At 36.4% G+C, this 15,032-nt stretch overlaps 1 protein-coding gene across 1 annotated transcript; it reads right to left on the reverse strand.

The window, feature by feature from the left end:
• Positions 1-2,456: 2,456 nt before the first annotated feature.
• On the reverse strand, positions 2,457-3,055 carry LOC110766140 (allyl alcohol dehydrogenase-like protein). The gene has a single exon (XM_021969405.2). It carries the CDS (start codon positions 2,983-2,985, stop codon positions 2,695-2,697), a length of 291 nt encoding a protein of 96 aa, XP_021825097.2. The 5' UTR covers positions 2,986-3,055; the 3' UTR covers positions 2,457-2,694.
• Positions 3,056-15,032: the final 11,977 nt, after the last annotated feature.

A 15,032-nucleotide genomic window follows, 5' to 3' on the forward strand; every position in this document is an offset into this window, starting at 1 on the left:
CTGATTTTCCCACTCCCTTTTTATCCACTTACACTCCATTTTTCTAAACAAAAAGGAGTGTAGGTGGATAAAAGGGGAGTGAGAAAATCATTTTCCTTTTTTAAACTACTTTAATATACGAGGTGAGGTAAAAGAACCCACTAGTGTGGTGATTTGGAGTACTTGCTATTCCAGGCAAGGTCTTGAATTCGAATTCTAGCATTTGTACTGTGTGTGTGAGTTAAGGGGTCGTTTGGTACGGCGGACTGTCATGGACTGGACTAAATCCTGGGACTGTCTTGGATTAGCTCGGATTGGACTAAGCTGGATTAAGTACTGACCTACGTTTGGTGCTGCGTCGGACTAAGAAGCTGGATTGTAAAAATAGTGAAGACCTATGTTTGGTGCTGTGTCGGACTAAAAAATAATTCTTGTAATATTTAAATTTAATTTGAAATTTTGACCTAAAAATAAATAAATGCTACAAAGAAACACAATTCAAAGATTTAAAACAATAAAACAAATAAAATTATGATTGTTTATGAAGAATAAAATTTTGATATTTTTTTTTTGGCTTCTCAAGATTTATCTTAGTTGCTCCTTAGCCTTGCCCCAAGACTACTACAAATCTTCTATTTTTTGTTGGTCGAAACATTACTAAGGAGCTAAACTCACTCTATATAATTCTACGTCTTTCATGGAAGACCAAGTAAAAAATAATTTAAAATATATATATATGTATAATTTTTGTATATTTGACTTTTGACTTTAAACTGAAAAATATAATTTAACAAGGTAATAATTGCTTGCGATAAAGAAAGCAGCACATCATGAATTATTAAACTTGTTTCAATATAAAAAGAATATCAAGCATTTGTCAATTATTATAGTTTGATTTTCCAAATACAAATGTGGTCAAATGCAATATCAAAATAATTCTTGTAATATTTAAATTTAATTACGGATTTTGACGTAATAAATAAATAAATGTTAAAAATCCCAATTAAAAATTTAAAACAATAATAAAAAGAAAACAAATAAAATCCTAATATTTTTTAAAGAGAGGAGTCGGACTAGCGTGTTCTATTTAGGAACGTGCTATTTAGTGAACCACTTTTCGGGCTCACTATATTAGACGGGCGAGTGAGGCCTTTTTTTCACTATTGGACTATATAGTCTCATTTAAGTTAGTCCCGTCTGTTACCAAACATGGGTTTCGAGTGCTATTTAGCCTAGTCCAGTCCAGTCCAGTCCAGTGAAGCGTACCAAACATACCCTAAGTGTATTATCGTCTCTCTCAAAATCGGGTTGAAGAGGGCAGGCAATGGACACACTTACTTGACCGACTGGGCCTAACTTGTCATGGTTGGCTTGGACTGCAATTCACCTTGATTTTAGTGAATCAAATGAATGTAATGTTGCCAACTTAATCCTGCCATTCCAACGATTTGGAGAATTTGCCTTGCCATTTTCTTTCTTATTTTCTGAAAATTATGCTATGAACGAAACTTGCATCACTGGCTGACTGAAGGAAAAATAAGTATCCAGTTTTTCAATTGTGTTGGTTGGGGAAACAGAGGTTTTATTTGAACGAAAACCCAACCTCTGATTTAGTGGAGGTGTTTAGCAGCCTTAGAAAAATATTACGGTTTGAACAAAAACAAAACAAATTAGGGCTCCTTCAACAATATGCAAAACGCAATTCAGCAGAGTGCCCATCTCGTACATGCCTGCTCTGTTTCCATCAGCAAGTAATGATCCTTCCTATATGCAGGCTTGACAGAACATACTGGCATAAAAGTTTTGAAGAACCAATGCTAAATGGCCAACAGAACTGACCACGAGCACAAATCCTCTGGCACAAACAGTTCCTCCAAACTTTCCCAGAAATGGCTCTGTCTGGGAAAATTCCAAGTGCAAATGGAAACATTGGATTACATGCATCTCAATACCCATCTTAACTTTTCCTAAAACAAATGCTGTGATTGTGCAATGCTTATTCTCAAAACTATTTGATTAACAGGTAGTGATATTCAAATGAACGATCAAGGCATTTGAAAGGAATCACAAGCTTCAAACCTGAAAAATTAGGTCTCTTGATTCGCCGACCCTTAGGATTTCCCTTCCTATTTTCCAACTCCAAATCCTAATCCATTCTAATATGATTTGGAAATTATCCCACTACACTTTGGTCTTTCCATTCCATCACTAATTTTCACTACAAAGGAGCTTCATGCAGAGTGCAGAGCTATATTGTTACTGAACCTCTAATACAGTTTCTACTTCTTCCACTGAATGACAATTTACAAGTTTGCAACCCAAAGATTTCAAGAGACTGCAAAAGGGAATTTGAATTTCTAAAGCACAACATTTTGAATATAGAGTCCAACAAGAAGCTCTATTTCACATTAAAAACCCATGTAGCTTAGAAACACAAACACTAAGCATTATGAAAGAGCATTTGAAGACCTTAAAAGTTACCTACAAGAACATCTAATCAGCTCTTAAAATCACAAAATAAAAATTTCGGTTCTTCTAAAACATAATGTATCATACTAAATTGCCCATCTTTAACCTAAAAGCTTCAAATTAACGGAAATTGCTACAACCCCATGCATCTAAAAACATACCAGCAAAACCCTCAACAGAGGTTTTCTCAGAAATGAAAATTACAGTGAATAAACTACAAAAGCTCACAAAAGTTTGCCCAGTTGCTCAGAACACCACGCGAAACTGGGGCGCGTCGGAGCCACTGGCGGGGAGGATCTCCCAGCGGCAGGGCTCGAGGTCTTCGGAAACGGGGCAGTATCCGGCGAGAGTGACCTTGTCGGCGGAAGCGGCGACCGACCCGAATTCAAAGACCGTGATGTTGGCGGGTCGCACCTCAACGGGTCGAGGCACCTCAACGGCGCCGTTCATGCCCGGAGCCTCGACGGGTTTCGGAGCCGGGTTGGGCTTGGTTTCGGGTTTGGGGTCTTTGCCTTTCCACCATGAGAGCAGACCCATGACTGTCTTCTTGACCTGGTTGTTGTGACGGTAAATGGATTGGGTGATGGCAGCTTTTGCATTTAGCCGCATAAGGGCATATGTTTTTCTAAGAACAAACAATTATAATTTGGGGTTGGAGTTTATACTATTTACGGGAGTGCCATTGGGCCAGGCTTAAGAAAAATACTACAGCAAAGATACATCCGTCAAGACTAGAGGTGTCAAACGGGACGGGCCGGCCCAGCACGGCACGAGCCCAGCCCGTTTAAATGAGGCACGGCACGGCACGAGCACGAATATTAGTGGGCCGTGCTCGGCACGGTACGAAAGCTTGGACCGGGCTGGGATTTAAAAAAAGGTCCAATGGACCGGGCCGGCCCGTGGCCCGAAATTAAATGGACTTGGCCCGAGCCCGCTTCAAGCACGGCACGAGCCCGAGCCCACGGCACGGCCCGGCCCGAGCCCGAGCCCGCTTCAATCCTCTATTGCATTTTTTTAAGACAAAAAAAAAGTTGGAATAACAAATAAAAAATTGAGTAATGAAAATAAAATATAAAATAATAAAAACAAACTTGGAAGTTGGACTCGTTGAAAGTTGAAACACCCCAGCATTAATAATGACTTAACAAACAGAACCAACTTTGTTGGACTCTGGAGTCAGTTGAAGGGTTGGAACTTGGAGAGGCATGAGGCCATGCGTGAGGCCATGCGTGAAGTACTTTTCAGTAAACAAACCATCATCTCCTCCTCTTCCTCTCGATTTCTGCATATTCTCATATCATAAATCGTTAGGAAATATCCCTAATTATATAAACCCCAAATCAGTGTTGGAACTTGGAAGATCCATATAGCATCATAAACCAAAACCTGTGTTGGAGGCATCTAAATAGCTTGCGAACCATCAGCACGAACCAATTCTCTAATTCTACAGAGTTGGATTTGCAAGGTAAGAGCTTTAACATATAGTTTCTATGTTTGGTTGCTCAAAATTTGTGAGAAACATTGATTGTAGGGTTTGATTTTGTTTTTATTTTTATTTTTAATTATTTATCAAAACAACAGTCTAAATTTTTTGATTTTTTGGTGTGGGTTTTGCAGATTCTACCTTCTGGGTTCAAATTGAGAGATAAGAAGGCGTGAAATTCTATGGGACTATTCTTCCAAAGGCTATGTGTATTTATTGCAAGCATACTTTGACTTGTAAAACTGAAAATGGTACTGGGCATCTTCGTGGAAAAAAAATCAAGGGAAAAAAAAAAATCAAATTAAATGGGTTGGTTCTTGGGCCCGAGTATGGCACGAGCACGGCACGGGCACGGCACGAGCCCGGCACGGCCCGTTTCAATTTGGACATGGGCTTTGGGCCGGGCTGGGATTTATGATTTTACTAAATGGGCTGGCACGGCACGGCCCGATAAGTTAAATGGGCCGGCCCGGCACGGCACGAAAATGTTAAAAGCACGAGTTTAAATGGGCCGGGCCGGCCCGGCACGGCCCGTTTGACACCTCTAGTCAAGACCCTCCCAAAATTGAGAATGTATCAAAAATAGCCAAAACTTGATCCTTAATTTCAAAAATGTCATTTTTTGTAAAATATTTCAAATATAGCAAAAAATTCAACTAAATAGACACAAATGCTCTCAAATTTAAAACCCGTATAAGCCTAAAAAATAAACCTTATTAAATAAAAATTTGGAATATTTTTAACCCACGTTTGTATAGAAGAACAGAAGTTGAAATATATCATCCTATTTATTGATATTAGTCAATTTAAACTTAGTCCCAATCCAAGCATCACCAAACACCGGATAAGTGTTATTCAACTTAAGCCAATTCAAGCCAAGACAATTTCTGAGCATAGTTCATGCCAAGACAATCTTCCGAAACAAACAAGGCTGAAGGGACCAACTTGGCAAATGACTGAAAGACTCGTTGCCTGATCAATTGCGCAAGTCTGTTTGAATGACACCATTATTTTGTCTTCTCTGATGGACCAATCCGCCGAGTGTTCCCCCCACGTATAAATGCTGCACTAGCTTCTCAAAGAAGCTAATAAGTTTCAAAATTGGCAGCCCATCCCACACGTCACGTTGCCTTTTAAAAGCCACACAAACATATTTGTTCAATTTGAGTGACAAAGTCAAAAGAATTTTCCACATAAAAGAATTGATTTGTAGGCCAAAGAAAAATCAAATCATGATATAAGTAAGTATTCCCAACATTTTCGACTAAAAAATTTATATTCTTATTGCTGTTCTTAGTTGGTTGGATTTTTACTTTTTGTTGTATTGTTGTGCCATTTTGTGGTTTCTTAATAAAATTTAGGGTTTGTCCAATATAAGTCCCTACAATTTCTACTTCCTAGACATATAATTCTATAAATCTATGTGTAAAACCCAATTTTATACTTAAATGACCAGTAAGATATAAGCGGTTATAGTATTCCAAGCATTTCATTAACTGCCATAATTGTAATTAAAACTCCCTATTAATACCTAAAATGCAAATTAAATATAAAAGGGAATTAAAACCATAAGGAAGTTTAAAGTGCAGTAATCTATAGACAGAGAAAACTTTTATCTTGATGTGAATAGAAAAAGTCTGGCTTATTATGCTTCACAATTCAGATTCACTGTATACAATTTTCTATTTAATTCAACAACAAAAAAAAACAATTGTTGTTTTTCAATTGTTTTTGGATGTTTACCCTATATGTAATATAATATAGTAAGAACAATAGACGAAGAAGAAACTAAGGAGGGTGTATTCAATTAAGATTTTAAAAGAGTTAAATGGAGTTATAAAGTTTATAGAGTTCAATGTAGTTCAATTCATTTCTATCAACTCCACGTAGAGTTTGATTGAATTCCTAGATTGATTTTGATAGTGTTTGTTAGAGTTTGATCGTAGATTTTAAATGAGTTGATTAGAGTTCTAAAATATATTTTTATTTTTTTTATTTTTTTGGTTTGTTTATTGTTTTTATAGATTTTCAAAAGAGAAAGGTACCTTTACAAAAACATTTTGTAAAGAACTTCCAAATCAATGCATCCAAAGAAAATATTAAAAAAAAGTTACTAATTAGTTCAAATGTGCAACCAAATAAGTATTATGTCTGCATGTTTATGAAAAATGCGCAAAAGTAAAAACATAAAAGTAATTTCATGACAAAAAAAAAATGATAAGTAAACTATAATTCTAAATGTATAAAAACGAATAAGTATTTGCTTCATTGCTCATCTTTGACTCCCGTCATTCATAGCATCTCTCCACATACATGCAATCTTTAATTAGTTCATAAGAATATATATATATATATATATATATATATATGAAGATAATTTTTTTCTTTTTTCTTTTGGCATGGACTAGATATATATAGATATTGTACAAAACAAAGAAAAAAGGATGACTATAGATCGATGAAGAAGGTTGTGATGTATAGAAACCAACAAAAAAAAATTGACAGAAAATAAAAAAAAATAATAACAGCAAAAAAAATAATTATAATAACAGCAACCCTAAACCCTATATATGATAAAATAAAATTAAAAAATAATAATAAGAGCAACCAAAAATGTGTTGATGTTCAACAATATGTACAGCAGCAAATATTTACAGCAACAAATATGTTGATGTTGATCTATATATGACGATGGCAACAACAACAACCATTCAAGCAATATGGTAATGTACATCGATTACATGCCACGTGAAGATTATATATACATCGATATATATATGCTATTGTTCATCGAAATATATGGTGATGTAGCAGCAACAAATATTCAAACACACGATGAAAGATCATACATACATAAATCCACTTGACAAGCACACACGTTCAAGGACTGGAAAGCGTAGAGCATGTTCAAAGTTTCTAGGGTTGACATAAGATTTGTCAGGGCGTTTTTTGTTAGAAATGTGCCCTAAGAGCCAATACATTTGATGTAATCTCCTTAGAATACATTTCGTATATGATAAATAAAGGGCAATATTATTTTGTTATCTTTTATGTCGTGTAAAGAAACAAAAGTCCAGGGTGTACTAAATAAGAGATAAAGTAATCTAAAGAAGTTTAGATTCGGGAGACCTTTAATCTCTAACTGTAGTATCCCAAAATGTTCCTAATCATAAGGTTATCAAATGGGCATTGATAAACCGTCAAGATTGGCACATACTATGTATGCTCAATGATGAGGATGGTTGGTCTCAAACCATTTGTGTAGTTGACACTAATACAAGTATGTGGGTGCTCATTAGTGAATGAGTACACTGAACGCGATCAACCGGAGTTCTCGTATGGAGTATTTATCTATATGTCAAACGAGAACTCATAGTTGCAATAATGCAAATTAGTCCTTAGACCTGAGGCATCATGGTTGTCTTGTGATGCGTTATTTATCTTTGATAGCTCACAAAGGCAAGTCGTAAAAGATTTTCCTTATGTGTTATTGGGATCTCTTAATTCATCATAGAGGCATGTGAATGTACAATAAGGAATCTCTACCTTGATAAAGAAAGGAGAATGTTTCAAGATATGATTCAGTGAATCTTCGGCCGAAGTACTTGAACATGATTTAGAAAGTGGTTTTTAATTGTGTTCTATTGAATCATATGAGTTTAATCATATTAGGGGTTTGACATTATCAATCCGTACCCTAACAATATGATTGGAAACATTGTATAAGAGAAGGACCGTATTGCATTGCAATTCCAACTGAATAGGTTCTTCATCTATTCTAATTAGCTTGGGTAGCCATGATATATTGCTAGATGTCACTCTTGGCTTGTGGAAGTCCTAGGATTGATTGTGATCGATCCAAATAAAGGAAGAATTAAAAGGGGGTTTTAATTCCAGTTGGTTAGAAAGAGTTCTAATGTATTCCCACTGCCTTGCTAAATTAGAACCTAATGGATCGCACACCTTAAATGGTTAACTTTGAGTAATACAAATGAGAATGAGGAAATCAATTTGATTGATTTGATGTGGATGATTTACTACGTGTAAAAATGTATTTGGGCCTCGGTAATAGTTAATGAGAAGCCCAAATGATTGGGTATCAAGCCCATGGACTTAAGACACCTAAATTATGGCTTAAGTGTCATAAGGCCCAATTTTGGAAGCCCAATGGGGTTTGGCCGAAAATGCTTAAGTAAAGGTGTATGGGAATTGTTTCCATAAGCTCAATTACACACAAACACAATCCAACATCAACCAAATAGGTTTGGGAGATCAAAGAGAGATAGTTGTGAGTTTTCAAGAGTGAAACACAATCATCTTTCAAAGGGGTTTAGATTGAAACCAATCTTGAGGATCTTGCACTAGCATCCTTGTATTTTCAAGATACTTCTTCTCATCTCAAGGTTCCATTGGTGTGGAGACTTAGAGGCCATATACTTTTGTGGCTCACAAGGAGGAGAAAGATCAAAGAGGAGATCAACAAAGGGAAATCATCAAGAGAAGACCAAACACAAATTGGTTCATATAATTGCTTCAAGGGTAATTATATCTTATCCTTTTCTCTTGTACTTTCACTTTATGAAATCATATCAATGTTCATGGCTTAAGATACTTGGAAGAAGTTTTGTTTTGAATTTAAACAACCACCATATTCTTCCGCTGCGATTAATTTGATTAAATGCATGTTTAATATTCAAATCAACTTCTTAAAAATGTTTTAAAACCAACAATTGGTATCAGAGCCATAGGTCATGAACTTGATATGATTCTAGGGTTTAGAGATGCATATGTGGGTTATAAATTCATTTAAAAGTATAATGGTTATACTTGATTTATTTTGATATGATTGAATGTAAATCAAATGGAGTGAAAGGGGTTGTTTGGGATTTTGAATTTCCGGATTTATGTTTTGATGATTGATGCTCTCTTTGTATGCATATATGTATGTATGAACATTAGAGCATAGTTGCATTAAAACCCCATGATTTTAACTTCATGAAATATATGATATTAAGAGCATGAGATGGTTAAAATGGAATATGGATTTTTCCGGAAATAGCATGAACATTCATATAAGTTCATATGCATGTTCTTGGTGTTCTTGATGTTCTTGTTATGGGATCTTTTTGATCCATAAGTTAGGTGACTAATTTTGATGATTGTGTTTAGTGGAATTTTCCACCAAAATAGGTCAAAAGATGATGATGGTGTTTTATTATAAAATTAAAAGTTTTTCAAAAATGTTTCCACTTAATAAACATTTACCCACCACACTAAATTTAATAAGATTACTTTGGTGAGTGTGTGGGGCTATCTAGATTTAAATTATGGTGATTTGATATAAAATGCAAAAGTTGTTCAAATTATTCCCATCACTAATTTTTTACCCACCACACTAAAATTAATTTTGATTACTTTGGTGAGTGTGGTTGGCCTACCTAGTCACATTCATGATTATTCACCTTGTTGGAATAATCATGATCACCACTTTGTATTATACAAATGCATGCTTTAACCCCACACCCTAGTGGATCAACTTTGGATCCATTATTAATTGTTGAATAGTTTTGGACCTAATTACTATATATGATAAGTGTAACTATGTCCAATAGATTTCCACAATTACTTTTGCTATTGTAGTAAAACGTTTTCACTCCATGGTAAATTTATTTTGAATATGGTTACCACTTGAATTAAACCCACATATGTATGCAACCCAAGAGCATGTATTTACATTGCTAGTTTAATTGTTTAAAGCGTTTAAATAATTAAAGGATGGTTATGGACTTAGACCAAACAATTGAGCTATGTGATTGGCCGCTTATTGGATATGTATTCGATTTTGATTGGCTATGTAATAATGAAATGGCTTTCATGCCTAATTTATTTGGCTATGTAATAATGAAATGGCTTTCATGCCTAATTTATTTTTTATGCGCGCGTAATTAAAATGAATCACCTTCCAAGACCATGATCCAACATGGTGGCTCGTGTTGGATCAACAAGAAAGTCCATAATCATCCTATAAGCCCAATGCAATTTGAATGTTCGGTAATGACAATAATTAACCAATTAGTAGCACCATGTATTCTCGCTATCTTAAGCAAATGGTTTCTAAAATATTTAGTGGGAGTATTATGTGCTACTAATATGTTGCATTGGGAACCATTTAATGAGATTAGATAGGTATTTTTAACATGATTAAAATTGGATTAAAATGAGACCAAATTAACTACCCTCAAAGCAATATTAAGTTGATAAGCGAAATGGCATTTTGAATGCTATTTTGTGGCCTTCCACCATGGTAGTCTCTTATTGGGTGGCACATTTACACTTTATTGTACCTCAGTGAGGCAACATCCAGTACTTGTAACCATCCAAGGGAAGCCTATTACACATACTTGATGTAGTGCGGATAGATAACGAGTGTGGCCAACAAATCGTTAGGTTGAGGTCATGCTTGAAACCCTATACCCACAAGCATGGTGGGAATAACTTAACTAAGACGAACGAAACCAACAAACTGTTAGGTTGAGGTCTAGTTCTCTAGAGGCCATAGTGATGGGTATTCGCATGAATGATGTGATTGGATAAGAGTATCCTCTCATTAGTAAGATAGCAATCCAACAAACTGTTAGGTTGAGGAAAACTATATGAAATTGAGACTCCCATCCCCACTAAGAGCTTCAACGGAAACTCTCGAATTTCAAGAGGGATATGAAATTTGCCAAAAATAGTGGGAGCTACCATCATGACTTAAAGACCCTAAGTTTTTGGTAGAAGATTAATCTAAACTAAAATTTGTTTACGTTGTTGCAGAATTTTCAAATGGCCGTTAAAAACCCAATCTCATCGATACTTAACAATTACATCCTTGATGGCACGAACTATCCGGGTTGGCTTCGCAAAATGAAACTTGTCCTTAAAATGGATGAGATTGATTATGTGTTGACACAAGCCCCACCACATATTGCTCCTGACGAAGAAGCTACTCAGGAAGAGATAACTGCTTATGAGAAGCATGTTAAGGATGATAGTAGAGGTAAATGTTATTTACTAGCATCCATGAATGATGAGCTACTTAAACAACATGAAGATATGGATGATTGTGCTTCCATATTGCTTCACCTTAAAGAGCTTTATGGTGAAGCTACTCGTAGCTTGCGATTCAATACAATATGTGAACTTGTCAACACAAAGATGACAAGAGGGACTCCGGTTAATCAGCATGGTCTCAAGATAATATCATTGCTTGAGAAATTGGAAAAATTGGATTGTCCATTTAATGCTGAAGTTCAACAAGATTTTTTTCTTTCGTCCCTCTCATCAGATTTTTCCCAATTTGTTATGAACTATAATATGGGAAAAATGGAAAGTTCCTTACCTGAGCTACTCAATATGGCTATAGTAGCTGAAAAGAATATCTCAAAGGATAAAGGGTTGAAAGGGACAGTTGCGGTGTTTGAAAAGAGTTCTTCCTCCTCTTCCAAATCCAAACCGAAAGGTAAGGATAAGGGAAAGAAGAAGAAAGGTTTTCTAAAACCCAAGGAAAGAAAAATAACAAAGAAAGGCAAGGAACCGAAAGGAACTTGCTTTCACTGTGGAAAGGATGGACATTGGAAGAGAAATTGCAAGGATTACCTCGCAAGCTTAAAGAACAAGCCTTCGGAAGGTAACACTCTTGTTCTTGAATCAGTTTTTACAGTTAATACTTCTACCTGGATAGTTGATTCAGGAGCTAGTCAACATATTTGCAATTGTGTGCAGGGACTAGTAGGAAGTAGAAGACTCGGAAAAGGAGAAATGGTGCTAACTGTGGGTAATGGCACTAAGGTAGCTGCCAAAGCTGTAGGCACCTATCGTCTCAATCTACCTTCCGGGGAGACCCTGAATTTGAATAATTGTTATTTCATTTCTGGTTGTGTAAAGAACTTAATATCTGTCTCTATGCTTTTAAGAGACGGATTTGTTGTTTTGTTTGACAAACTACTTTGTTCTATTTCACATAATAATCGAATTATTGCTTATGCAAATTTGATTGATGGTCTTTTTCATTTAGAAATGAATGGTAGTATTAACTGTATAGATAAAGATGCACCTAGAGCTAAAAGGCCTAGAGAAGTGGATAACTCAACTAAATTGTGGCACCTCAAACTTGGACACATTGGCCAAGATAGGATTCACCGGATGGCAAAAGATGGATGCCTTGGATCTTTAGACCCTGCTCCTATGCCTACTTGTGAATCTTGTCTACAAGGTAAAATGACCAAGTCTCCTTTTACAGGAAAAGGAGAAAGAGTTACAGAGTTGTTGGGGTTAATCCACACAGATGTTTGTGGACCTTTGTCTACAAACGCAAGGGGAAGTTATTCATACTTCATTACCTTTACTGATGATCATTCACGGTTCGGGTACTTATACTTAATGAAGCATAAGTCTGAATCTTTTGAAAAGTTTCAGGAATTCAGAAATGAAGTTGAAAACCAAACAGGCAAGAGTATTAAAATCCTTAGATCTGATCGAGGAGGTGAATACTTAAGCACAGAGTTTCTTGATTACCTCAAGGAACATGGCATCTTATCACAATGGACTCCACCAGGGACTCCACAACATAATGGGGTTTCTGAAAGGAGAAATCGAACCTTAATGGATATGGTTCGTTCCATGATGAGCTATACTGATTTACCTATATCCTTTTGGGGATATGCACTTGAAACAGCAATTCATTTGTTAAATAGAGTGCCTTCCAAATCTGTTCCACAAACTCCATACGAAATGTGGTTTGGGAAGAAACCAAGTCTTGGTTATATCAAGATTTGGGGTTGTCCAGCATATGTCAAAAGACAAGATGTGGATAAACTAGATGCAAGGTCAGTGAAGTGTAGATTTATCGGGTATCCCAAGGAAACTATGGGATATTACTTCTATCACATCGACGAGCAAAAGGTGTTCGTCGCAAGGTCAGCTACCTTCCTGGAAAGAGAATACACTCTTGATGGGAAAGGGGGACATGAGATAGAACTCAAGGAATTGTCCAAAGAGCTAGAAATCAACACTGAACTGAATGCAATCCCAGATCCACAAACTGATATGACACAAACTCCGCGTAGTTCAAGTAGGGTTAGAAGAATGCCTGAGAGGTATTACGGTTTCCTTCATGAAAACGAAGGAGAGTTAAATCTCCTAAGTGATTGTAAGGATATTGAAGACCCTTCGAACTACAATGAGGCAATGTCAGACATTGACTCACAGAAATGGCTTGGAGCCATGAAATCCGAAATGGATTCTATGTATACCAACCAAGTCTGGACTCTAGTTGATCCGCCTCCTGGTATTGTACCAATAGGAAATAAATGGATCTTTAAGAGGAAGATAGGCTCAGATGGGAAAATAGAAACCTACAAGGCAAGGCTAGTAGCAAAGGGCTACAAGCAGAGAGAAGGGATTGACTATGAAGAAACCTTCTCTCCTGTTGCTATGACAAAGTCTATTCGGATTTTGCTTGCAATAGCTGCATACCATGATTATGAGATTTGGCAAATGGATGTGAAGACGGCTTTTCTTAATGGCCACCTTCAGGAAGAACTATACATGGATCAACCTGAAGGCTTCATTTCTACAGCTGATAAGCATAAGGTATGCAAGCTACATAAATCCATTTATGGGTTGAAGCAAGCTTCTAGGAGTTGGAACATCCGCTTTGATGAAGTTGTCAAATCGTTTGACTTCATGCAAAACATGGATGACCAATGTGTGTACAAAAGGGTCAGTGGGAGTTCGGTAGTATTCCTAGTGTTGTATGTAGATGACATACTGATTATTGGAAACGATATAGGAATGCTATCTTCAGTGAAGCTGTGGCTCACTAAATCATTCGCAATGAAAGATTTAGGAGAGGCATCTTATATACTTGGTATAAAGATTTATCGTGATAGATCTCAGAGAATAATTGGATTATCTCAATCCTTGTATATAGATAAGGTGCTAAAGAGATTTCATATGGAACAATCTAAGAAAGGGTTACTTCCAGTTAGACATGGACTTCACCTTTCTAAGAACATGTGTCCGAAAACTCCTGAAGATATACAGCAGATGAGTAAAATCCCTTATGCATCAGCAATAGGGAGTCTCATGTATGCCATGGTTTGTACAAGACCGGATATCAGTTATGCTGTTAGTATAACTAGTAGATATCAGTCAAACCCAGGATTAGATCATTGGGGAGCCGTTAAGTGTATCCTTAAATACTTACGAAGAACTAAGGATATGTTCCTTATTTATGGAGGAACATCAGAGTTACAAGTGGAAGCGTTTACCGATTCTGATTTCGCATCTGATGTTGATGATCGTAAATCCACATCTGGGTATGTCTTCATTCTGAATGGAGGTGCTGTTAGTTGGAGAAGCTGTAAACAAAGTGTTACAGCCGACTCCACCACTGAAGCTGAGTACATTGCTGCCTCAGAAGCGGCAAAGGAAGCTGTTTGGATGAAAAAGTTCATTACCGAACTAAATGTGGTTCCAACCATAATGTCACCAGTGCCTTTGTACTGTGACAATAATGGGGCGATAGCTCAAGCCAAGGAACCAAGGTCTCATCAGAGATCCAAACACATTGAAAGAAAATTCCACAAGATTCGAGAACTCATTTCGAATGGTGATGTGTGCATCCTAAAGGTTGCATCAGCAGACAACGTAGCAGATCCACTCACTAAGCCTATGTCACAGTCACAACTGGATAGACATACAGAGAAAATGGGTATTAGATACATGGCTAAATGGCTCTAGTGCAAGTGGGAGATTGTTAGAAATGTGCCCTAAGAGCCAATACATTTGATGTAATCTCCTTAGAATACATTTCGTATATGATAAATAAAGGGCAATATTATTTTGTTATCTTTTATGTCGTGTAAAGAAACAAAAGTCCAGGGTGTACTAAATAAGAGATAAAGTAATCTAAAGAAGTTTAGATTCGGGAGACCTTTAATCTCTAACTGTAGTATCCCAAAATGTTCCTAATCATAAGGTTATCAAATGGGCATTGATAAACCGTCAAGATTGGCACATACTATGTATGCTCAATGATGAGGATGGTTGGTCT

The sequence above is a fragment of the Prunus avium genome, chromosome 5 (assembly GCF_965620075.1).
Source record: "Prunus avium chromosome 5, drPruAviu1.hap1.1, whole genome shotgun sequence".
In the NCBI taxonomy this organism is placed as follows: Eukaryota; Viridiplantae; Streptophyta; class Magnoliopsida; order Rosales; family Rosaceae; genus Prunus; species Prunus avium.

Excerpts from the sequence above, each read along its gene's own strand:
- LOC110766140 (XM_021969405.2), bottom strand. The coding sequence starts at position 2,985 with ATGGGTCTGCTCTCATGGTGGAAAGGCAAAGACCCCAAACCCGAAACC.